The sequence below is a fragment of the Nyctibius grandis genome, chromosome 1 (assembly GCF_013368605.1).
Source record: "Nyctibius grandis isolate bNycGra1 chromosome 1, bNycGra1.pri, whole genome shotgun sequence".
Classification (NCBI taxonomy): Eukaryota; Metazoa; Chordata; class Aves; order Nyctibiiformes; family Nyctibiidae; genus Nyctibius; species Nyctibius grandis.
Window position 1 is genome coordinate 115,827,589 of NC_090658.1, and position 26,835 is coordinate 115,854,423.

The 26,835-nt window shown below is 42.6% G+C and overlaps 1 protein-coding gene across 1 annotated transcript; it reads right to left on the reverse strand.

Moving 5' to 3' along the window:
- Nucleotides 1-967: 967 nt before the first annotated feature.
- On the reverse strand, nt 968-25,913 carry YWHAQ (tyrosine 3-monooxygenase/tryptophan 5-monooxygenase activation protein theta). Its single transcript, XM_068425129.1, has 6 exons — nt 25,780-25,913; nt 23,797-24,181; nt 7,227-7,350; nt 4,537-4,700; nt 4,068-4,163; nt 968-3,001 (listed from the first exon to the last, which is right to left on the reverse strand). The coding sequence occupies exons 2-6, from the start codon at nt 24,088-24,090 to the stop codon at nt 2,942-2,944; spliced, it is 738 nt and encodes a 245-aa protein (XP_068281230.1). The 5' UTR covers nt 24,091-24,181; nt 25,780-25,913; the 3' UTR covers nt 968-2,941.
- Between the last annotated feature and the right edge of the window lie 922 nt (nt 25,914-26,835).

The window sequence follows — 26,835 nt, forward strand, 5'->3', positions numbered from 1 at the left end:
GAAGCTGAAATGATTAATGCACTACTGTGAAATTCATTGTAGAGGTTAAGACAATAACTCTGCCCCACAGGATCTACTGTATACAACCGTATTCAGCATATGAAAATCCCACCCTTCATCTAACAAGACACTATTGTTTTACTAAGGTGCCTTGGATCGTATTGTCAATTGTATGTCTGGCTCGCAAAGAATAAGCAAGGTTTGGGACTTGGGGTGTTAGTCTGTCCAGGGTTTTCTAAGCTGTGGGGCACATCCTCTTACGGGAGGTGGGGTGGCATGTAAGTAAGTGCAAATTATCTCCTGGAGCTGGAAACCATAATACCACATGAATGCACCTAATTACTCTGGGTGTTGCACTAATAATGGAATTTACCTGGGGGCAGGGGGGGACTAGGCAAAGTCATTTAGGGAATTACAGTCTATTCCTTTTTTGTACCATCATTCTGTTCCCCTACACCTTTCGTGCCCTCCCCCCTCCAAAACAATACACATAAATGGCCAAAGTCTGGAAGTAACAGTATGAGAAAAGATGATGCTGTACTCGGTATTATTAACATTCAAAAGCCGATGTTGCAGTTTCAAGACTCATTTTTTTGCACAAAATGTAGATGCCGTGAACAAGAGACAGCTAGAATTTGCCCAGCTTGACAGACATTAGAAAGAGCATTTAATAAATTAATCTATAATCTACATACAAGGCCCAGGTACTGCTGCTGTGAGGAAAACTGCAAAAGGAAATAAGAGAACAGCATTAGCTGACAAAGTAGTGCACACTAAGGCAGCACTCCAGAAGAGAGCAAAGAAAGCAAACTCTTAAATGAGCAGATAGAGCTGGCTGCTAACATGTCAGCACAGATACATTTTTCCTGGAGAATGGGAGCACTTAGGAGTTAAAAACCTTTATGAAACAAAGGATCAATAAGAAATGCATGGGGGAGGGGAAGAAATTATGAAACCAAAACACCAGTTAAGAAGCATATGAGTTTATGTAGAATCCTGCCACACAATACTTTGACAGCAATTCAAAGTGACTGCATGAAGAAAATGGAATTGATACAATATTTTTTTTAAAGCAATGCATGTCAATTGAAGCACATAAATCTGAACAGTTTTATTGTAGGAACACTCATTGTGCACACTCAAAGAATGAACAAAAACATGGAAGGTGGAAGATGTACCATCAGAAGCCTGCAAGAACTAGTAATACGTCCTTTTTCATAATGTCATATCCCATCTAGCCAGGACACTAATAGGAGTTAAATACTTTCAAAAATCCACCAACATGGGAAACTAAGAGGTAGAGGTTTAGGAAAACTCTTAAGTGATCTAGGGGAGAAATGAAAAAAAGAAAAAAAAAAAAAAGGCAAAGCAATGTGTTATTACAAAAGCCTCCAAAAACTGGGGAAAACAGTAATACTAAAAGCAGTCTAAGAACAACAGAAGGCAGATTATGATGAGGCAGTACACAAACTAATGTTCTAGAGAAGGACAAACTCCTTTGCATTTCTAGAAGTGTAGCTGGAATACTGTAATAGTAATGATGACCATCAGTGAAAAAACACAACAGGAAGACAGATGGGAAAATTTCAAGAGATTACAAAAAAATGCATAATTTAGGTGAGAACATTTGCAAGCCATGGAAGAATATCAAGAAATTGGCTATTTTTTTCTTAGGTCATTATTAAGGTGAAGCCATTAGCTCAAGTAGATTTAGTGATTAAGAAGTCCACATGTCAGGTTAACTATGAAAAGTTATCCAGGATGTTTTCATAAAATGAACATTGTTCAAATACGAAATGAGTTCATTTAAGAGCAGACTTTTAAAAAGTATGCACTAAATTTGAGAAATACACTTCTAGCACAAGATACTTAGATTTAAGTTTAGCCCTTAAGCGATTACATGGAATTGTTACAAGTCAACAGTAAGTGGTTTATAAAATGTAATTTTATTTAATGTTACTTTGCTGTTACAGAGGGCATAACATTTTCACAAGGCTTTTTTGGGACTACAATCAATGATTAGCAACACACAATAGTGGTCCAAACTCTCTAAATAACAATCACTGGACAAACTTGACACCTTCTCACACGTGTACAAACCTGCATGGAAAAGTACTAAATTTTATACTTGGACATGTGAACTTTAATTGGTTTTCCCATTCCAGTGTGTTAAGAAATGACATGCACTTTAGTCTGCCAAAAAGCACTGCCTGTACTCCGGCAGTAACATGCTGCTTCTAATACATAGTAAAGTGAATACCAGAACTACGAAGGCAGGAGTGTAAGTGAACTTTTATTGGGAAGGGATATCAACTTAAACAGCAGCAACCGAAGATTAAGAGAAGCCCCTGTTTTCAAACACACAAGCTTCTGTGTTACATGATACAGGAAGCAACTTAATTTGTCATTTTCCGAACGAGAAATGCTCAACTTGATCTGGCCCAATACTTCCATATTCCTACTGAAAAGAATACACAGTAGCATGTGAAAGTCAATTATGGAAAGGAAACCCTGCAGAATAAGAAGGGAATGTGGAGAATTAAAAGCTATGTGGAACACTCTTTAGTTGCAATTAACTACATTTTCATATCTTACTGTAATACAAAACACAGTCGACTGGCAGGAACTGGTTCAGATTCGTTTTTAAATACCAGGTACACTTTAGTCCGCTACGTAAGTGTTTGGAAGTTACTTATGTTTATATGAAATGAAGCTATTAATACTTTTCTACAGCAGTAACCGCACACCAGGAAGGCCAGGACAAACACAAATCAAGGAATGGAGTTTTCCCAAAGCTGCAGTGTGAAAAGACTATAAATTGATTTCCGTACACATGGATGGGTTTTCTTTGCTATAGGAAATCCGAGTGGAGCTATAAGGAATGGAGACGTGTAAAAAGGTTTCTTGAGAAGGAAAGGGAGAATGATGCCCCATGCGCAGTTTAGTTTTCTGCACCTTCTGCAGCATCACATTCTTCTCCTGCACTGTCTGATGTCCATAACTAGAAAGAAGAGAAAAAACAGTGTCAGCTTTCAGAAGTGCAGCTTTAATTCCAAGAAGGGACAACTATTGACTGTATAGCAATGATAATGAATTAAACAAGGATGTCTGGAGCTGTATAACCCTGGCTTCCAGTACTTGCTTGGAGAGAGGTAATTGGAAACAAGTTCCTCATGCACAGGGCACAACTAGCTCTGCACTTCAGGCGTTAGAGGCAGAGCAGTGTTCTAAACAGGTCCAGACTTCAGTGCTTAATAGCGAGCTAGGTCATCGATCCTAGATCATTGAACAAGTCTGAACGGTAGCTTCGTGAGTAACATCAATTTCAAAAGCAGCGGTCTGAATCCTGAAAGTGAGGATTACCATTTTGGTTATTGAAGCTAAGCATTTTATAGTGCTAATAAAAGACATTTCTACTGAAGGCGTATTGCAAAATAATAAATGCTGCTGTAATTTTAAATGCAGTGAATATCCAGAGAGGATATTCCCTAAAAAATTGCCTTAGTTATGTATTTTAATACAACCTAGTGGTTTCCTTAAGCAGTTTTCTTAAACGGTTAATCATTATAATACTCAAAACACCAACTAATTTTGCTCTTAATACACTGAAATTCCAGATTTTTTCTTTTAAATGAAAATCAGGAAAATGAATAAAGCAAGTTGCAGTGGACGTACAACAGGGAAGATGTTTTATTTCTGAGGTAGTCATCAAAAAGTTTGAGTAAGAATCCCTGACAGACCACGGACTACTACTTTTTGGCTCCTTGTCATACCTTGTACGTTAAGTTAGCTGAATGTACCTTCTCCCCCTCCGCTGAAAAGGCCAGCAGGCAATGCAGGATGTGAGCTATCCAAGCTGTTATTCTGGATTACACAGCATGAAGTTGCTGACATCAACTTACGCTACATTCAAACCAAGTTGTGAAAAAGTACAGCAGGGTAAATAGCCCGAATCAGTGCTATGTTTTGTGCTAAAGCGAAGTAAGGGTTTTGTTTCATCACAAATTCAGTCTAACTAAACAAATACATGGTTAGAGAACCAGAGAGCACGTAAAAAGGCAACTTACTGTTAGGTTGTCTCTAAGCAACTGCATGATGAGAGTACTGTCTTTGTATGAGTCTTCGTTCAGTGTATCAAGTTCTGCAATAGCCTCATCAAACGCCTAGAATAATTAAACCATCTTTAGTCTTTCTATTAACTGATTATTAAGCAGCCAGAAGCTAAATTTATCAGTAAAGGTATCTTAAAAAAAAAAAAAAGCAACATTAGAAGTTAATGACCTGAAATGTTCTATTTGAAATAGAGGCATAATAAAGGCATAATAAAAGTTTGCTATGTTGTTGAGAATTTAAGTCACGTTGTAAATACAGCCTGCTTGTACCCCTTTAATCCTACGAACAATATGAGCTTGGAAACCAGATACCTTACATAGGATCATTTCCTGTATAAACTCTGGAAATAATCATTCACATTATTTGAAGCATAAACTCTCTTCTACTGTCCCTGAAGGCATACAGAAGAAAAAAGTAACTTACCGTCTTTGCCAGTGTGCAGGCAAGCTCAGGATTGTTGAGAATCTCGTAATAAAATACAGAGAAGTTAAGAGCTAGACCCAAGCGAATTGGATGTGTTGGCTGCATCTCCTTCTTGCTGATATCAAATGCCTCCTGATAAGCTCCCTGTGAGTTTTCTATTGTTTCTATTAAAAGAATGAAAAACATTTCAACATTAAGGTGTTTTTGGTTTGGTTTTTTTTTTAAAGACATGACTATTTAAAGTACTCCATTAGCAGGAGACTGAGCAGTCCTCTCTTTAAGCCCGCTCTTAGTGGAACACTGCATTTACTTTAATCAAGGTAATGATTTTAAAACCATTTTAAGTACAGCTGCCACACTGACAAAACACAGAGAGCAAATTAAGCTACTACAGAGCAAAGGTATTCAAGAGACAGATAAACACACAGGAGTTAGTAAATACAAACATCCAAGATGACTACATTACCTCAATGGCCTTTGATACTTTAGGTAAAAAAAACAAAATTGTGCATTATTTTTCCTACAGAACTCCTGCTTCGCTCCTTGCAAAGGACGGACATGCTCATGTGAGTTGGGTGTGCAGAGTAAAGAAGGTTACTGTCTGTATGGCCCTACTTCTTCTTGAGGAAGTTTGGAAGGCATGTACTGCGCGTTCCTGAAAAACTTAAAGTCTGCCTCCAAAAATTGGGTTTAGACAGGTCAAGATAAAAAAAACAAGGTCATGCCCAAAATAACTGTGAGAAATACCACAGAGAAAAAAGGTTACTAGGCCAGAGCGAGTACTTTAAGAGTGCTACATATAGTCTATTCCAGATTCTCTTCCGACAGACAACCAAAGGGCCAACAGCCGCCCTAAACATGCCTGCAGAATGGAAGGAGACCACAGGAAAAGAAAGGCCATTGTCAGAGCTCAGAATACAGCTCTCTGAGGGAGCTAACACCATAACTGCTCTAGAAAGTGCTGGGAAAAAAAAGAGTTTGGTAAGTAAAATTTGTTAAGTATTCAAAAGAGTCACAACACAGACTCGGGTTTTTCAGTATTCTCACTGTAATGAGTGCTAATGGACTACTGATTTGTTGAGAGAAGGTGAAAAGAGGCAAAAAACCTAGCAAATGCAGGAAATAAATTAGCTTCAAAGTACATAAAATATACTCGAAGCTGAGAAAATAAAAAGATGCTTAGAGGTGCGACATCAGAAGAGCTTCAAGTAAAACTCCTAGAAGTTTGCGAGAAGTCAAGCACAAAATGTATGCACCATGATCACATAAGCTGTAACTGCCCAGCAAAACACCAAGATCTGCTACTGAGGTTATCAATCAGTCCCTCTTCTACAGTAAGCACCCATATCAGCATGCATATCACTTTAAATGCAGTCTTTTTTGCTAAGATAAGCTGGTATTTCTCTGCTCAGACAAGCCCACACATTTGTAACTGTTGTTCAAGACAAAATATAAACGAGATTATCTTTGTGAAAGTTAAAGACAAGTTGTCTCTGCTACACTTGGACCTGCTGTTGTCATTTGAATCAGGCGAAGGGTTAAGAATTTCTGACTGCAACTCATTAATGCAAAGACTTTTACTCCATTTCCTATATTTTCATCTTTCAACTTAAATGCTCTTACAATGCCAGGAGACTAACAAAGCCCTTATTTAAGTGACAATCAGCTCTGTCCTCCCACTTTGCAATTCAATCGGTTTAAACTAGCCAAGGCTGTCAGATGCCTACCATGCCCAACCCAAAGGGACAGTCACTTCAGCACTCTGCCCGCTCCAACAGTCCATCTCCTTTCTGTGCCACGGCACCACTCCAGGACTAATTTTAGTTTGATGAGTAGAAATGGAACACTAGTTTATGCCATACCAAGACTTTTTAACATCACAACAGTATCTGGGCACCTTGCAAGGCAGTTCTAATACTTAATTCAATACATCCTCTGAATAAAGAGTTAAAATCCTCCCCAAAGAGCTTTCTGAGGTTGTTACCACCACCTATACACATGTTCTAACTTGTAGGAATGTTATACATTCTCAGGATGCCCAGTACCAAGTGACAGTACCAGCTGTGAAGTTTTCCAGGCCTTTTCTGCTGGATCCAAAATGGCAAAGTAGTATTACAGGGACAGTATTATCCCTGTGAACATCAAATATTTCAGACCGCAGCTCACACTTTGGATGATGTACTGTCCTAGTAATTTAGTTGCTTCCTTATGAACTTAGGTGACTACAATGAATTCTGCTTCATTCAGTTAAAACTTAAAAATGGTTATATCAACACGATTGCATCATGGAGTAAAAAATGTTGCAGAGATCTGTTTGATTTTCCTCACCAACTTTATTTTAATAAAAAAATACAAACAACATTAAGTATGTTAGCAGACCTTCACCTACATTGTTTTCCAGAAGCTCTGAATAAGCATTATGGAACAACTATCCAGAAATTTAAGGTAGATAACAGGAACACCAGCTAAAATTCCCTGGCATACTATGCTCAAGGTCTATTCAGAATGTTACTCTCCGCCTGTATGAACTCTGGAGATTTCCAACTGAAATATAGTTGTTCCCACTCAGCTAACTCAGGTGAATTCAGAGTAGGATACCGGCACATGTACGTCATTTACTGTTCCCTCATCCATGGCCCAAAACAGAAGCTCATGAGCTAGTAAAGACCCGAAGACAACAAGGTACTTACGTTTTCTGTCATCACCACAGGCAACTTCAGCAAGGTATCGGAAGTAGTCTCCCTTCATCTTCAGGTAGAACACCTTGCTTTCTGGATTAGTTGCATTAGCTATTAAATATTTGTCCAACAGCTCCTGAAACAGCAACAACAGACATTGACATATTACATACACGGTTGCAATTAAGTTCAATCTATTTTTCTTCTCTCCAGAATGTTTGGATGGACTCAAATGTTTGCTACAAGGAGAAAAGGAGTTTTAAGGGCATTTTAGATAGATGCACACTTATTTAAACAAACTGTGTAAAGGCACAAAGCTAGAGACTACATTAAGATGATCAGTCAGCCATCTGATCCAACTGCAGAAAAAGTAACAAAAGGTTTACCAGCTTATAGTTTCAAGACCAAGTTTAGTTTCAGGATATGCACTTCTCATTTCAATAACGTTGCTGCAAATGAGCAAGCTTTTACTGGAAAAATAGAAGACTATGCAGAAAGTTTCAAAGCTATTTATAAGTAAGAACTTACTCCCACTTCACAGGAAAAAAAGAAAACCCAACTCTGCTATTTTTTGTATAAATTGAGTTCATTAGACTTGTGATAAGGAATCTCCAGCCCACCTACCAGAGAGCACCAAGGATTTGAACCCATCTAGTCGGTATCCAGCCTCACCAAGCTGTGCCAGCTCTCTGCCAGGCTGTAAAGTAACACCCGCTCCAGCGCAGCGGGGAGGTATCCTTCATGTCCACCCTGCCACTCCGGGGAACGGGTAGAGCTATACAGTGCTCTCCAGCACACCCTGAGCTGCTGCTAACATCGCTCCCCTTGCTCACAGCTCTCCTAACTAATAACCAGAGGGACAGGGAAAGGTTTACAAGCCTCCAGCAAGAGGAGATAAGTGTCTCTCCAAGGCTGCAAGGCCTCCTAGCCCTTCCAAGACAGGGGTGAAGGCGGAGGAGAGATGATGTACAGGATTTTCCCCTAGCAAAGGGGGTACTTCAGAGAACTGACAAGGAGGAGATCAGCTTCTGGCTGACCTCCTTGTTCCTGAGCCCTGGCGATTTTACCCAACTCATTACCACAACCGACCCATGTTCTCTGGAGTTGACAGAAGACGCGAATAAGCTCCAACAGGCTCAAGGAAACCCCACAATACTCAGAGCAAGTTCACACTAAGAATTTAAGTGATAGAGATCTGCATTCAGTTACTTGGAAAATAAACAGGTCATAAAAGCAGCAGAAAGTTTCCACAAAGCTTGCAAACTGTAGCTAGTTAAGCAAGATTTTTGTAACAGGAACACTTATCCAAATTCATGAAGCAGCTACAACGAAAACGTTTAAGGAACTGTAAGCTTTCAGGGCAAAAACCTTTAGCATTTTAATTAGCAACTGTAGCACTATAATCAAAACAAGCTAATTTTAGACACAAACCTACTCCCTATGCATACCACCATACCACTATTACTTCCTTTAATAATCAACAGTAGCAGAGCAATCCAGCTGAAAGCGTTTACTCATTCCAAGTCCATTTGAGGTGTTGGCAATTACTTTAAACCGACACTTGTAGTAGGGTACTTCCAAAGCATTTTTGCGTCCACATAGTGCGCTTACCATGGATGTCATAACAGCTCCACAGACAAGCTCCCTTCAGAGATCCCCCTACCAAGGCAGTAAGAAACAGTAAAGAGTTACAAGCACACTTATTACCACCGTAGAGAAAACAGGAGGGTAGGCTGATAGCGAGCCTGACACACCCTTCCACTTACCAAATCAGAAACAGACATTTTTAGGACTTTCTGTAAGGCTAGAAAACCACTGCCAAAGACTAGACACGGGCTAGTATGGCATAGGGATAAGTGGGGAATTGGTGTAACAGTTTAACACAGTGAAGTATGCAAGGGCTTGAGCAAGCATATTGAACGGTACACCTCGCTGGTGTTATGGAAAAAGCAGCAAAACCTTAGGTATGTTTCAAAACAAGAGTTAAGACGTCGTAGGCAGATGGGTAATAAACCCCCATATTAATACTGTTATTTGCATGAGTCATTCCCATATTAGAATGAGTTATTCCCACACTACTCACACTTTGGCTCGATGGTTTCCTGACGCTTTTCTCCTATGACAGATGTCAACACCAGCCATAAAAGCACAACACTACACAAACCAGTTTCAAAGTCTCAGAGACAACAATGCAGTAACCTCAAGTTTAACGCACAAGTTTGATTTTACAAGAAACTGCCCAGAATCAAGAAAGTTGACACTTAATACCCCTACGCTTAGAAAGGTTCCTTCAATCAGTCGTGATCAAAGAGTAACCAGCAGCTTCTAAGGGCTGTTCTCAGGTCGGGACTGCATTAAGCAGCACAGATGTGATTTATCTGTGTGCTCAGATTAGATGTGAAAAACTACACCACCGTGTAAGGAGCACTAACCAGACAACAGAGAAAGATATGTTGCATGGGATTTTAAACCAGATATTTGGCAAAACTGTATCTTTTATTTTTCTTTTAAATGCTGAAATAAAACTTCTCAAGATGTTACAACTACATCAAGGGAATAAAGAGGCATTTTTCTTTAATGCCTTCCAAACCCTAAAGCTTTATTGTAAACTTAGCACACAAAAAAAAATTACTGGTCTTATTACAAAATTCTGTCTTTGGAGATCGCTCTAGCAGCGGAGTACGATGCGTAACTGATGTGGCTTGGTTATGACTTAAAAATACTAACACCCTGGAATCCAGCGTACACTACATAATGCTTACAGGAGAGCTTTAGTTTGTCTAATTTAAGCCGAGCCTCAAACCTATATTCCGTAGAGCATTAATGCCCACTTTTTTTTTTTTTTTTCCCCCAGATGGGGTAGGTCACACACTTCTTTCCTAGAGCACAAAAGGATTTTGCCATGGCCCCAGCCCTACTGCAAGCATGCAGCCCATGTGTCAGCGCATCCTGGAAGTACTGCCTCCACCATGAAGGTCTGAAAACCAGCGATTCTGTGCAGGTTTCTGAGAAACTTAGAGAAAAAAAGTAGATGCTGGGAGTGAGCTGCAGTTTTTCAGACAGCAAAGAGTGGGTTACGTACACTGCTTTATTTCCTAGGCACTCCTCAGTGGGAGGAGCTGAGCTGCCCAGTCAGCAGCTCCCATTCCCAGTTCATCTCGAGGGTGTCCTAATTCTTACCTCAGCACATGGTAAGGGAGAGATCTCTGCCTCTCTCAGCTAGGGTGGAACATCCTCATTCTGGACTTCATGTATCTGGTTTTGTTTTTTTAATAGCCTTAAATGGAACAAGATCTCATTTATGAATCATGTGGGATAGAACAGCATACAAACAGACTTTGAGTAAAGCTAATTATTTATCTATCCAGACATTATCTTTCAAATCAATAATGTATTTGGTACGCTTAGTGAGCCATTCATCTTAGGACATCATCATATTCATAATTTCTTGGAAGGCATCTTACCCTCCCTCTAACAGACAAAATGTTGGCGGGGCAGTGAGAGCAGACAGCATAATAAGCTAAATGATTTACTTTACGTTGTTGTGAGTAATAGCCAGGAAAAATCAAAATTTCCTACATCTGTTCTCTATCTTTCCCCACTTGGGCTTTTCTACCTTTCCATCAGACAGCAATCAGCCAGGAAACCTCATATTAAACATCAGTTGATAGTGAGGAAATGGATACAGGCAGCCTGATCAAGGAAGCAGACCTCAGCCAACCTCAACATTTATTATGATAAAATTTACCCAAAGAGAGACAGGCACTGCCACAGGTATGATTCCGTGATGCAGTCAGCCAATACAGTAGACTGCCATCCATATTCACGTACAGCAAACATGCCCATCACTTTTTTTTTTTGGTCAGAGAAAGTTATATATCAAAATACAGTTGGCCCCATCATTAAGAACTGCGACTGTTCTTATCACCTTCTAAACCAAGACCTGAACAACCAGCAATTACCTGCTCTACAACATCAAACATGCCTCAGATGCTGCCACAAAAAGCCACATGATGTTCAAGCTGCTGGCCGCTGGCCTGCCCTGCTGGTGGGTGACTCCAGAACCACGAGCAGTATGAAGACACAGGAATCAAAACTCTGTCCTCAAGTCAGACCCTTCGTGTCCTGGTGCGGTTGCATTAGAACAGGTTTGCACGGTGACGGGTTGTGGCTGGTATCTGCTACTTCCCTTACACTGACACATTATTCTCGAGTCGCACGCTGGTCCTCCTGTAATGTGATGGGATTTCCCACCCCACTTCTCATTAGTGTTGCTCATCCATCTCAATTTATTTTGGCCTTCACAGCGTGCTAACACTCTTGCCATCCTAATAGCATCATATTCTCATATATGATATTCTTTTCCCCTCCTACAGAAGGTAGACTTATTTATCTGTTAAAGCAACAAAGGGCTATCGGTCCCTGGAATACATCCGCAGCTGCCAGAAGGAGCCATGGGGAGCAGGCTAGGAGCCTGGCACCAATCCACGTCTTCCTCCTTTAGAGCTGAAATTTATTTTTTTTGTTTTCCTCTCCATTGGCAGATTTATTCCTTTACATGCCAAGAGAAAATAATTGCCTTTTTGGATCCTTCTCGAGTTCTACTTTTGTTCTTTCCCAACTGAGTAACTGTCCTTTCTTAGTCTCTTCTCCCCTCTGCTTAAGCAGGAACAAGGGCTGAACATGTGGCTGTAGTATCAGACCATTGCAATTAACCTGAGCCAGAAATATTAAGTTTAATTCACGTGCTCTCATCACTTCCCCGTTATTTGGGCTTTATGAAAAGCAAGCTCTGAAGGAATACGCCAGCCATATCTTTTCCTGAAGTGCCTGACACAAAGAAGCTCCCTAATTATTAGTTGTCTATGCATCCAGCCAGCCTCCCCTTACAGACACCATGCACACATCCCCTGCAATTCATGTACCAGTCCCACTCCACATATGCTTTCTGTTACCTGCTTTCAGGACAACCCTTTCTTTTAAAGACTGCTGTCAAAACAGAAAGTCCCGCCCCCCCCCCCCCAGCCTATTTTAAAAGGCAAGTCCAACTGAGACATCAAGCTCAACCACAGTGTACACTAAATAGCTTCTGTACAATTTAACTATGTGGTAGGTTGAAGTGGCAGAAAGACACCACCGCTATCTGATCTGTGCTGTTCTCTCTTCCCACATATTCGGCTGTAAAGAATCTTGACAGCAAAGATGAACTAAAAAAAAAAAAAATTCTGGAATACCAAATTGACCTTTGAGCTGCCTTCAGCACTTGCGCCATTTACAACTGAACTTCAGTAAGAAAAGCAAACACATCAGTGTAAGTCTCTGCATATATTCCAATACCATTAACTAATAGATATATTCTTCACAGTTATCAATTCAATATCAGAGGATGAACACGAACCAGGTCGGCTCCAGAGATTATTTACTGAACACAAGTAGTTTAAGCTCAATTTTCAGAGCAAGCTAAAGATATCATGTGCCTCGGTACCAACAGAAGTTCTCAATGTGGTAAACTGAGGTAACTCAAAATATTTTTAATGCCACCATCACTCAGATGTCAACACCTACGACACGTTTGGGTCACATCACCAGCACCAAGTTATTTAATGTTACACTATCACAAGACTGATCTACATTGCCATTTGCATTTCTCACCAGCTTAGTAGGGTATATCGTTATTTTTGCTCCACCAGAAGGCAAAAAAGTCAATGTAAAAGCAACCATCATAAGCAGCAATGCTCTCCAAAAGTTTGCCCCCATAAATATAAACTGGTTAAGCTGACGCATGATCTTTAGCAAGGAGGAGTGTGCTGATGTTCAAAAGTGCTGGTATAGAGTTTTGTGAATGAAGTCTATATAAAGTTTGATTTTCAAGTCAGACTGTTGCAGCAATATTCTTGAGCCTTAGGCCCCTATATCTTACTTTAGGTTATTTAAAACACCTTATTTACACACCATCATCATCTTTTGGGCATATGATATTAAGTGCTATTCCTTAAAAGCAAACATCAAAACAGTGTGTGGAAAGTAACTTGTATTTGCAGGTTTTAGTAATTTAAGACAAAGTCCTCTGCTGGGCTTTAACTCATATGACACAAAAAGCATTGGAGAAAAGAAAATACAACAGTATTACTCTTTTTTGATAAAAGAACAAACTAATCAATATCAATGCATATAGTATTAAAAAAATTTACATTCCTCCTTATCCCATGGTGAAAAAAGTTCAATGATTAAAAAAAAAAAAAAAAAGGATCAGCTTGAACTTCAAATCAACTGCTCAGAAGCTCTCTGCTGTCCCAGTGCTCATCAGACCTGCCAGCAGAGGAGGTGCTACCATTCCACAGGGCACTGATTTTCACAGGTCTTACAGAAACTAGACTGAGTTTTATTACTGTTTCCTAGGTGTTCCTTCCCTTCCTGAGCCAACACTGACTGTTCCTGATTTTGAGCTTTTAAGTGCTTTTGTGTTGTTTCTTTTGTTTGTTTTTTTTGTTTGTTTGTTTTGTTCTGTTTTGCGGGTTTTTTTGTTGTTTTGTTTTGGTTTGTTTTTGTTTTTTTTTTTAAGGAGTATTGAAGCTAGCCACTAGGACAGATGTTACATGGGTGACAGCAAGTAACTCTGATTAACATTGTACTTGTCTATAACAGCATACACTTACTAGCCAAACCCCACAGAACCAAACGGTCACATGCAAGTGAAGAAACTGTTTCGAAACAAACATATCTTGAGACAAGGTTCCTTAAAAACAATGCACATGCACAGAGTGCATGTCAACACCACTTTTTTTAGCAAGTTAACTCACCACGCTGAACATGGATTCAATGTCACACTCCCATCTAGAAGACGAGCAGCTTCCAGGCAACAGGCACGCTATGCGAAGTGTGGGACACTACATAAATTCAGCCAGGGCTACAGCATTCAAAATACTCAGAAAAATTCTTCAGTCTCAAGTATTTCTGAAGGTCTATCCAGCTCCAATATGAGAAAAACCACCTACAAGCAGTATACAGGGAAACGGTTTCCACCCTGACTGCAGTCAAAAAGAAAAGCTAAGAAGCTGGTGAGGCAGCACAGACCAATATATTCCCTTAATATAACTGTTAAATGTGAATTTAAACACATTATAACGTTCCAAAGTGTTTAACAGCACAGATGATCGGTGTAGGCTCAGACCTTTCAATAAGGCTTCTACTCACAAAGGACTGCCTGTTTTAATCATCTAGTAAATTGGTATTAAGACTTCTCGACTATTTCAAGTATAATCAGTCATTCCAAAGTCCACAGTATGACTCACTGCAACCTAGGTGTGTTTTAACATTCAGCAGTTGTTTTCTTGACAGGAAAGGGAGAGTCCCCTGCTGCAACAGTAAAATCACTTTACTTTCAAAAGTGTAATCCAGCAGAAGTAAGTTCTTCATCCTTCTGGATTCAAGCTCTGTGCATAAACTCCTTTTGGGAGAACATAGCTGTAAGGTCTTTGGGAGACCTTCTAGCAGCCTTCCAGTACCTCAGGGCGGCCTACAGGAAAGCTGGAGAGGGACTTTTTACAAGGGCAAGTAGTGACAGGAGGAGGGGTAACAGTTTTAAACTGAAAGAGGGTAGATTTAGGTTAGATATTAGGAAGAAATTCTTTACTGTGAGGGTGGTGAGACACTGGAACAAGCTGCCCAGAGAAGTTGTGGCTGCCCCCTCCTTGGCAGCGTTCAGGGACAGGTTGGATGGGACTCTGAGCAACCTGGTCTAGCGGAAAGGTGTCCCTGCCCATGGCACGGGGGTTGAACTAGATGATCTTTAAGGTCCCTTACAACCCAAACCATTCTATGATTCTATGAACATTAAATAGTTTTCATACAGACTTCTTAAGACTGATAGTATTTCAGTTTATATATTGAGGAAAATATGTGTACACCTTTCCAGTAATGGCATGGCCTTAAGATGACCTGACAAAGCGCTGTCAAAAGCGGAGAAAAACGTCCCTGCCATGGAAACGGAGAGGGTGACCTAATTCATCTTTTCCATTTGGTTCTGAGTCTTTGTCTACATAGTTTTAAAACCTGGCAGTCAATATTTAGAATTGGCCCTGAATGAAGTATCTGGAATCTCACTTAACAGATGCATTGGAAGCCTGCGCTGCAGCATGTCTGCCCACACTATTCCCACCTGGGGTTGAGATTAATTTAATCTAGAATTTACATTCACTGCTTACATTTCTACTAAAACAAGAAGTTAGAAAGTTCTGTGGTCCCCAAAGAACTGTGTAAGCCAGAAACTAGAAGTGTGTGGAAATGCAAGTTCTCCTTTCTATAGATTTTCATTAGACAAAACCAACAAACCAGTGAAAGTCAAAGAATTATTCAAGTTTTTATGGAAGAGCCTGAAGTTTTCCAGTTTCCCCCTGCCAAATGTAGAAGTGAGTCTTCAAATAAAAGGTCACTCCCCTTTTCAATAATTATAAATTTTTGCTGAAGTTATGGCCATACAACACAGCCAAAAGCTTTCAGGAAAATTTTCTTGGTATCAGACAGATTTATAACAAATTGATTCTAACATTCTTCCATGATTGCATTTTCCATATTTTGAATTCCTCAAAATACTTCAAGTGTTATTTTCCTCTTAGTAAACATGCATTACTGACATTAAATTCTTCCCTTCAGAATCCTGACTACCTTAAAGTTTCTTCCAGCATCCTCCATTTCTGATCTTTCATAATATGATAGAATCAAACAAAAAAGTAAATTTGCATTTAAAAATATTTCTATGCTCTGCAGCTACAGAAGCCCTGAAGTATGATTAAATGATTGACTGGGATATATCTAGACTAACAATACTCAAAATGAACAACAGCATGCAGGAATTACATGGGCTTAAGGTACGTTGCCCTTGTGCAAGTAACTGATTAAATTTTAAAGCCAGCCTTTCATGATAAACTCTGGAGGGCCTAAAAGTTCTACTTGCTTCAGTTCTGCTCTCTGTTTGGGAGCCCTAGATCAGAGGCTTGTGATCACTGAAATACAGAAAGATAATGAAACAGGTGCACTTTCCATTGCTTAGGGCAGCTGGAAGAGCCTTTTGCATTGTCCAACTTCACCTTGAAGGAAACCCAGCAATGTATTATTTCATTCAGTGCATTAGGAGTGTACCAGTAATCTATTATTCCCCAAATGAGACAACCTACGACAATTAAGTGTAACCTTTAAGTCACAAAAACATTTCAGATAACCTTGTTATAACAATTTCTCATAGCAAGCGAACCTTGACTTTTTTGCTAAGGCCCTGCTACCTACACTGTACATAGTGTATTTAGAAAACTTATTATCAGAGCGAATGGGAAGTTTTCTGTTTCCAGAGCCTAACACGACTCCTATATCCAACTGCTTCAGCGGATGGATCATATAAATTAAAGGACAGAATAAAGATTGCTAGAGCAAGTAATAAACCTTTATCAATGTTAGAAACTGGTAAATCAAACCCTTGATTCCTTTAACAAATTAAGAGAAAGGCACAAGTAAAATCACAGCTAATTCAGGACTTTCTAGTTCATAGGTCTTCACATCTGATGTTTTGGTGGGTGCACAGAACCACAGGATGGGAAACTCGGCACTTAAAATTATTTTTACTGCCTCCTATATCTAGTGACCAATTCACATGAACTGTTATTCAGATGTACAGTGTGAATTAGCAAATTACAAGCCTACAAGTCAGCTGTACGCTCAGCTGGAGCATTCTGATGTTGGTTCTGGCACCCTGGGAAGCAGAAAGGATGAGGAGGAACCTGTAAACAACAGGCCAATGAACTCAGCAGAGCTGCCACAAATGCAGCGTTCAAGAACAGTCCTACTTACCTTACCTTGTTAGTCTGTGATAAAATTAGCTTCAAGTTTATGGTCAAGTACAAAAGCACTTAAACACAAACAGCAAGTAACATCTAGGGGCACTAGGCCCATCATTCTCAAAGACCAAGAGCATAAAACTAAAAAAGGCATAAGATCTACACAAATAAGAAAACATTGATTAATCAAGCACACACCTTCACTTACTAAACTTACAAAGTCTATCCATGCACTTTTACCACAGCCCTCCCCCTACCATTTTCCTCACTACCTTCCTCTGAAAATCAGGTATCCCCCGTCACTGAAAATAGAATACCAAGCTTCTGCGCCCATACAGAAATTGGTACAATCTACTGCTTTAAAAATGTGCTAAACAACCCCAATTTGTGCCGTCATAAAGAAATCGACTGCTAATGACCTTCAATCTCGAGTGCGTTCTTTCCTCATTAAGTTCTCTCTCTCTGATACACAGCCTTCTATGTTTTACTTAAAAAGGCATCTATCAGTATCTAAGGTAGTAGAAATGCCTGCAAGACAACTGTCTACCAGGTAAGCATGACAGTGCTTTACAAAATCTGATAAAAGCTTCACTGCAGTAGCAGAAAAATAGAATTTGTATCTTTGTTGTCCAGTTCTACCTCGTGAGCACATCCTACTTTCTCAAGGCCACCAAACCAGTAAATGTCCTCCAGGAAATTTAATAATTCTAGATGTACAAGTGGACTGAGGTATAGTATAGACAAAGCTTTAATAACCTTGACTACAACCAGGCTAGTTAATCTATACCTTAACCCCATTAAAAAAAATTGATTTGACACTGGAGATAGATGAGGCTTTGGCTGCCCCATTCTCAACAGCTGGTCACCTGCATCGGTGTTACGATTTCCTATTTTCAATTACTCCACATCCTGCTTCTTGCAGGATGTTAACATTCAGGACAGGCCTTTCAGAGCTGTTAGGAGCTATGACATTGCAGAAGTGCAATTCTCTGGTGGTCATTTCTTAAACTTTTAAGAACAGACAAGCCATTGATCTTCAGGTTTTTCTGCTTTCAACAGACATAAGCTAACCCTATTCTCTGCTTTACCTCAAGATGGGGATATCCATGCAAATCAAATCAGCGATCTAAATTCACCCCAGTAGCTTCTGAAAAAGGAAATGACACTGCACACACAAATAACATAATGGCGCAAGTTTTCAGAACCTCAGACATAATACCTTGCTGCCGTTTAGCTTGTCTCCTTCACTAGATTGCTTGTATGTTTTAGAAATTCAGTATGCAGTTGCAGGGGGAGGGGGCGGCAAGCAATGACTGCATGGGATGGAGGCCTCAACTACCATCAGAATTCCTTGAACTATTTTTAGTTAGGCTTTAACAGTTTTCAGTCGCTTCAAGAACCTCAGTGCATTCTAGGCTTTGTTTCTACAAGTCGGTCCTTTCTTAGAAACTGATTCAGTTTTCCTTGCACAAAAGTGTAGTACTCCAACAGCAGATTCTGATGAAGGGCAAAAACTTACGTAAGAGAAGGTACAACTACGAAAAAGTCAAGTTCAGATCATGAATTTAAATTTAAGTTTCAATCATATTAAACTAGAAAAGATTCACACATTAAGTTCCACAATTCTTATCACAGATGTATTGACATTTGCTAGAAGTTGTGCTAAGAACACAAAGGAGAATCAACTCTCTCCCCATGTTGCCTTTCATCAAAAAAGTGACTTACTCCAACTTAAAACAGTCATTTAACATTCACTCCACAGTTCTGGATTTGCCAAGAAGTAACGTTCCCAACCTAAGGTCTATCTTTGAGTCATGAAGTAGCTAGTCCTTTTAGTCAGTTACTTAAAGAGGATGAGTCAATAGCATTTGCTTTAATTTACAAAAGGTAAAAAAAGTAAGACTTGAAACAGTGTCCCAACCCCTATCAGGAGAACTAATTCAAGTCCAAAAATAGTATTAACTTAAGTGATTAGTATGCCCAACCTTCAGAATAAAACTGCATCCTACACAGTGCCCAGTGTCAAAAGACTGTAATATCCTTTTACTCAGATACTAGTTTCACCTCTACAACACTACGTATTGCTGTATAAACTCTGGCCGTTCACTGAAAATAGGCAAGAAGAGAAAAAGGATTCACAAGACATGAAACTCTAGTAAATTGTTCATATGGCAGCATCAAGCTGATACTGAATCTGCCAAATTTCTGCATGTATAATAAAAATCAAGATTTCACTTTTCTGTAGGCCAAAGGTAACAACGAGGGAAAAAACAGGGCTATGGTCAAAGCTTATTCGCCACCTGACATCAGATATTTTGCTGACACAAGGAACCTATTTGCTGCTGCAAGAAAATACCATCTTCATTTTCAATGACGCTATGAACTTGTGCTGTTGAAAAAAGATGCTTTGAACATTACCTTCTACTATGTGGATTTTTGTTTTGTTTATTTTTAAGTGATTAACTTTAGAAACGGATTTACAAAATGTTTAAAAATCATAAGTCGATACAGATTTTTACATTTGTTTTTATTAGCATTTATTGTTTCTTAATTACGCAAAGCAGAAGTAATAACATTGCAACCTTGGGGGAGGAAGAAGGAAGGAAGGAAAGGCGAGCTGGCAAGAGCAACCCACTAATATATGCTTTCAAAAATTAACACTGCAATCTCACAGAATATCAAACATTTACAAGCATCCTCTCAACCTTAAGACAGTAAAAACTCAAATAAGATACACCTTACAGCTCAAGATTATTTCATTGCAGGCACTGCCGCAGGATACAGAAAAGAATCAACAGCACAAGTAATGTTACTGTTGGTCGATTTTTAAAAGTTCATGATGCTCTTGCTCATTTCTAGAAAAACTGGTTGACATGGGCCTGACCCAGTGCAATGTAAAACTGTTGACAGAGGACATCGTAAAAATAGGTGTTTGGAAACAACTGAAAAGCCTCATATATGTAACTTTTCTATGCAAAAACTTAAAAGCATATTAAAATAAAACTTAAAGTTTCAGCTAGAGACATGAAGAGTAAGTAACCATCAAGATACAGTTGTTTCCAAGACCTAATGATTTTAGCCATTGCATCTTCATCAAGTTTTAAACTGCAGGCAAGCAGTTATCAAATCTCATCTCTATTGCTCTATGAAGAGCTCCACCAACACCAGGACCTAGAAACTGAACATATGCAGAGCGCCACCAAATTCACATGGGAAAACCCTCAAGTTGCAGGTGGAGAGTGAACCGCTTCCAGGCAAGGGCTGGTGTCCTTCCTTCCTTTACACTAGTTCTCTCTAAAGAACCAAGGAGCTTGAATGCAACACAAGTTATCGCTACGCAAAGGGACTGAGGCTTTTGGAAAACCCAGCAGTTTGATCTGCTTCCCCAGAAAAGTTCCAATTCAAAAGTTACCTTTTTTTAAAATCTGATGTCACTAAAGAATAGGGTGCATATACGATAAAGCATTAGTCTTACATCGCACATTCCATCTTCAAAGTTTCACACGTTATTTCACTCATTACGTGGAAGTTCCTGCTGCACCCATCCCTTCTACGTTATCTAGTATCCCTGTCTTGAAATCACTTGGAGAATATAAAGAAACATGAACTTTGTGCTCAGAGAATATATGAAACAACACAGTTCAACTTTACCTTGAAAAAAAGTTAGGTTGCCAACTTGTTTCTTTATTCAAGGACAAGACAGTTTCAACAACAGTTTTGACTATGATTCATAAGGGATGACTCAACATTAATTCTCTATATTACCAAAGAATTAGTCAATCAATACAGGGATGTCAATAAAACCTCCTAGCGTTCCTTTCAAATAAAACATTCGTGCAAGTTGTATGACTTTGTCAAACCATTTCTTCATTAAAAAGCTATTCTCACCTGAAAGACCAGTCGTAAAATTAACAGTTAAAAAGGGTTCAGATCACATCTACTCCTACTTGCCAGATAGGTAGTTAAAGAAATGTCTTCACTGCTTGGCATGATATGGAATATCTTACTGTGACAAGTGGTGGTGGTTGTATATTAATTAAATAATTAGTATTAAGTTTTATTTTTGATGTTTATATTCTAGTGTTGATTAAATTTAAGTTCCTTATCAAACCATGCCCTAAAACAATGCCTTACCTAATTGGCTTGAGGGATTCTTTACAGGAAAAAAAGTAATTGCAGATCCAGTGTTGCTGCCTTTTTAATCAAAAATTAGCAGTATTTGGTAATACTAGCACAAGTATTCCTAAATGAAGCTTTCTACAACAACAGATATACTTCATTTTGAAAAGCTATGCCATACCGGTAATAAAAAAAAGCCTTTTGAAAAAACTGTTAGTAGTATGACTAACAGCAGTCACACTCCACCCAACACATCCACCCTTGCTAAATCCAAATACTCCAGATGACAAGCAACCTTTCCATAGTACTTGCCAGCAGTTGTTTCAGTTTAGCTTCTTTCCTTGAATTAAAAAAAGCATCTCCGAGATTCAGCTTAAGGGATCTAAAAAAGCTACAAGCAGTTACTATAGTATTACTAAAGAAGAAATTATCATTCAAAGAGGGAGAAGTCAAAACCACTTTGTGGCTCAGCTTTAGGAAGCCCGTCCTTTGCAGTGCCTGCACATTGAGTTCCAACCTCGCAGATGCTGACTCATGGATCATAGGAGTGGTAGATGGAGGTGGAAAGGGAGAGAAGCAGAACAGAACATAACTGCACATGGCCCTCAAAGGAAGAGGGAAAACTGGAAGGCTTGCAGTAGATCGCTGATATCTCCTCCTACCAAAGGAAGGCACATCTTTGCCAGCAGGACAGAACAGGAAAAGCATGTGCAGCTGTAGGTTTCGGTCTGCACTACTTCCTGCAGCCTTCCAGGCGAGAAGGGAAGGAGAGAGTTGCCAACCAGGCCATCGCGGAGAACAGAGAAAGACTAGAATGCAGGGGAAAATTTGGCTAGCACAGGAAAAGCTTGCTTTTCCTACATCAGAGGTTTGTGTTAGCACGGCTATCAGACTACCTGCTGTCCACCAGCTGATGGGACTGGAATAATTTCAGTATAGACACCGCGTGAAATGGCTCACTACCTTTATCATTCAAAGATGTTCAATCTCCCTATGGAAGCACGAGCTCCTTGTCAAGATGGCACAGCAAACAGTGCAAGATTTTATGCATAACCTTCTCTTCGGGACTAGATTTGGTAGAAGGACAGAGGTAGATGAAGAAGTCTGAAGAGTGACCTTTACACTGAGGTCCCAGGAAGTTAGTTCTGAAGTGGGGCACAAGAGCAGAGGAGATGCAGAGGAGTCACAACAGCACGAATGCTGGCACCTCATCACACAGGTTCTAGTGAAACTCTTGTCACAGGAAACAGGAATCAGTGCCCTGCACAAGTCACATCATTTTCACAAAGGTGAAAGTTTTACAACTTAACTACACCTGTAACTTTAGAAACAGCTTCTTTGAACACATGGACTCTTAAATGTGTTAAGGAATTAACTCAACTGATTCATTAAGCTAATAAATTTCCAAATTATTTTCAAGCAAAGGTAACTCATTTTAACCGATTTAGGAAAAAAAAAAAACCTAGATGGCAGCATGCAAGGAAGCATATAGGTATTTTCAGCACAATCCCAAGAAGTGCTCCCTTGTACATGAGCCAGAAGACTTAATCAAGAAGCAAATTCATTTACTTCCAGGTCCCCTAAACCAATCTAGGATACATTTACCTAAAACCTGTTTATTTCCTTACAGACTTGCTTCTTCCTGTTCTCATGTTAGCAATACTAGACTCAAAAAAAAAAAAAGTAACTAAGAGCAAATAAACCACTGAAGATTATCTGCCACACAATTACTATTGCATTACACACACGCAGCTTCCTGCAGCCACAACTCCTCGGTCACGTCGAATAGCGTCCAGCAGCCTCCATGCTGCTGACACACATCCCTTAAGCTCCCGCTACAGTGCGGTACAGTGTAGCTATCGACAGCATCTGGAATTCTGCTGCTTGTGCAGAAATGTATTCCTGGGCTTTGTGCATGCTTCGGGTGTGATGCCAGTCTTCACACTTTGGTTTTACATTATTCCATAATTACTGCAAATCCATCTTAAAGATTCCCCTGAGAAGTCAGCTTGAATCTGACAAAACCAATTTCTACATGTCTTTAACTCCTATCTTCAATACAGATGTCTTTCTTTACAAAATCATATTTTATATTAAAAACATGCTCAAAGTGTCTCTTAAAGACTCCTTGAGAGTATTTTTCTTCACAAGAAGTAAACGACATGCACATCCAGTTACTTTAAATGCTTTTAACAAGTTATCATCTCTGATCTAAGAAATAAGGGGTTTTTCTCATTTTCTTTTCAGCTTATTTTATGAACAGAAAAGCTTACTAACCACAGCACAAACAGGCACAAGGCTAAATTCTCTGCATCTCTGAAATTACCCAGCACAATATTGCATATGGATCACTCCATCCAAAAACGTACTCCAAATACACTCAATTTTGAGTGCATATCTCAAATACCTTTCCACATATGGGGCCCATAGCACAGTGCAGATGATCTTCCTCCTCACAGCAACCCACGTAACGGCTGCAGAAGTTACTGCACTGACTTCCCCTATCCGAGCACAATACTTCACATTATATTCCCCAGTCCAGTTCCCAGTGTTATTCCCCAGTACAGCAGCACACATGAATACTGTATTTCTTTCTCTTAAAAAAAAACAGAAGAAAAAAGAAAGTCCCCACTCACCAGCACAGTGGTGCAGATGGACCTGAGCTCAGACTCCACCTTCTCCCGATAGTCCTTGATAAGCTGCATCTTCTTGTCACTGGTGTCTGTCTTCTGCTCAATGCTAGAGATGACCCTCCAGGCAGAGCGCCGCCCCCCTACTACGTTCTTGTAGGCCACTGAGAGCAGGTTGCGCTCTTCGTTGGACAGCTCGGCACCTTGCTCAGTTACTGCCTTCATGCAGGTGGCCATATCATCGTAGCGCTCAGCTTGCTCAGCCAGCTTGGCTTTCTGGATCAACTCGGTCTTATCCATGGTGGCTGGCAGTGGGGCAAGAGCAGTACAGTAGCAAAAGCAGGAGAAGCTGGAGACGTCACACTATCAGCACAAGAATGCACCTCAAAACCTGCCAGAAAGGAGACAGTAACCATGACACTAGGATCAAACACCACAGAACACAATCTTACACCACCCCTCGCAACCCACCAAAAAAACAAGGATCACAGTGAGCCTCGCCTTCCCATCCCCATCTCCGGGTGTTTCTCATGGAGAGACAGACTGCAGCATCCTGCCCTTCCACAGAATGGTTAGGGTTGGAAGGGACTTCTGGAGATCATCTAGTCCAACGCCCCGCCAAAAAAGGTTCACCTACAGCATGTTGCACAGGGTCGTGTCCAGGTGGGTTTTGAATGTCTCCAGAGAAGGAGACTCCACAACCTCCCTGGGCAGCCTGTTCCAGTGCTCTGTCACCCTCAAAGTAAACAAGTTTTTCCTCATATTCAGATGGAACTGCCTGTGTTTCAGTTTGTGCCCGTTGCCCCTTGTCCTGTCGCTGCGGACCACTGAGAAGAGTCTGGCCCCATCTTCTTCACACCCACCCCTAACGTATTTGTAAGTGTTGATAAGATCCCCCCCTCAGTCTTCTCCAGACTAAACAGACCCACCTCTCTAAGCCTTTCCTCACAAGAGAGATGCTCCACACAGGGCTAAGGGGAGAGGCACTCATCTCAAGGGTCCATCCCTAGGGAAACCACGACCTAGAAACCCAACCGGGGAAGGCACGCTCAGCGCTAGTCAAGGGACAGCAGCCTGAAGACCAAGCGCTGGAAGTAGCTATTTTTCCACCAGAGCGGACTTTTTGTCCTCACCCTGCTTTTTTTCCTTGTCTTATGTGAACATACCAACATGCTGCCTAACAGGGACCTGGAGAAGGATACCTAGTTATCACCAAGCCTGGGGGGCCTTTCCCAAAGCCCTCCCCCCGTGTGCCACAAGCCCTGCAAGTGAGGACCGAAGAAAGCCACATGCCAAAGCCGGGACAAGCGAGGGGGAAAAAAAAAAATAACGAAAGGAGCGAGCCGAGCTGGTCCCTGGGGAGGCAAGGAAGGGGTTAAAACCCAGCGGGCTGGGCAGAGCGGACCCGGGATCCGCCTCCCTCGGGCACCCGGGGCGAGCGAGGCCAGGGCAGCTCGGAGCGGCCGGGGCGGGGCGGCCCGGGGGCCAGGCCGGCGGCCCAGGCCGCTTCGCCTCCTGGCGGCAGGGCGCGGCGGGGCCCAGGCCTCCCCCACGGCGGCCGCGGCGGGAGTGGCCGCAGCTCCGGCCCCGGGACGGCGGTCCTCGGCGCGGCGGGGGGCGCGGCGGCCCCGCACCGCCGGCGGGGGAGCGCGGCGGCACGGCGGTGGGTGGGGTCTCGGTGAGGGCGGGGGCCAGGGGCGGCCGCGTCCCCAGGGACGGCGGGGGGCGCGGGGGCGGCGGGGATGGAGGGCGGCTGGCGCTGCCCCCCGCGGCGGCAGAGCGGAAAGAGGAAGCCGGCGGCCCCGCCGGGTGCGAAATGGCGGCGTTGGCTGGCGGCGCCTCCCGCTCCCCGGGGCCGCCGAGCGCTCCACGCCGCGATCACAAAATGGAGGACGCGGCGGCAGACAGACAGGCAGGCAGACAGGCAGGCAGGCAGGCAGCGGCGGAGCGGGGCCCGCGCCCGCCGCCGGGACGCGGCACCGCGCTCACCTGAGTCCGCTGCGCTAGGCCGGGCCGCGGGCGCCACCCGATCGGCTGCGTCGCTCGGGGCTGTGGCGGAGAGAAAGAGCCGCTCCCGACTCCGGCGAGAGCCAGCGCTAAAGGGCGTTGGCACGGGCAAGCCTACCCGCTGCTCGGCCCGCGCCCACGCGGCCAATCGCAGCCTGGTCTGCGAGCACGGCTCCGCCCCACCGCGCCCCGACAGCCAATCCGAGCAGAGCGCGCCGCCGCGGGGGCGAGCGCAGGCAGGGCACAAGCGCGGTTGGCCCGTGGGCTGCGGCTGGGGCCACGGGGTTTCCTCCAATTAGATCCAGGGTGAGATGACGTCACTGTTGCCATGGTGATGCTGCTACAACCCCCCCCCCCCCCTTCCCCTCCCCTCCCCTCCCCGCCGCCCCCCCCTCCGCCCTTCTCCGGCAGCCGGGGCCCGGCCGCGGCACGGGGCAGCGCGGGGGCGGCCCGGGCGGCGGCGAGAGCTCCGAGGTGGGAGGTGCCGGCCCAGGCAGTACTCGCGCCGGCGGCGGGGCGAGGGGGCGAGGCGAGGCGGCCCCGCCGCCCGGCCCGGCGGCCTTTCGCTGCCCCAAGGGGCAGCGGCCGCTCTTCCGCCGGCGGGTGGCCGCGCCCTCGGCCCGCCTCTCCCCTCAGCCGCCGGCGGGCGGGCGGTAGCTCCCGCAGGAGCGGGGCGGCGGGGCCGGCGCGGCCCGGCTGGCCCTGAGGTGGCCAAGAGGAGCGGGTATGGCCGGCGCCGGCCCCTGGGCTCTTCCGTGCTGGGACAAAGTCCGCCTTCCCGCGGCCGGCGGGGGAGGGGTCGGCGCGGCCTGTGGGCCCTCCCTGCCTGTGCCGCGGCCCGGGGTGGAGGCGGCAGGAATTTCGTAGAGACTCTGCTCCTGATACGGGTTTTTTGTTTCCAAGGGCAGGTTCTCAAAAGCCGTTTTGAAGTGAGGGTGGCTGTGCTCTGCCCCTGGGCCCGGGGTGACAGGAAAGCGTTCCTGAAGAGTTCATATTCCCGAGGCCCCACGAAGGGAGAGGCAAGCATTTCACATAAGC

What these genes read in the sequence shown, in the direction of transcription:
- YWHAQ (XM_068425129.1), bottom strand. Translation starts at nt 24,090, where the DNA reads ATGGATAAGACCGAGTTGATCCAGAAAGCCAAGCTGGCTGAGCAAGCT. An exon ending in CTGTGGTGATGACAGAAAAC is followed by an intron (nt 4,701 to 7,226) that starts GTAAGTACCTTG and finishes TTCTTTTAATAG; the next exon opens with AAACAATAGAAAACTCACAG. An exon ending in TGCTTAGAGACAACCTAACA is followed by an intron (nt 3,002 to 4,067) that starts GTAAGTTGCCTT and finishes TCTTCTTTCTAG; the next exon opens with TTATGGACATCAGACAGTGC.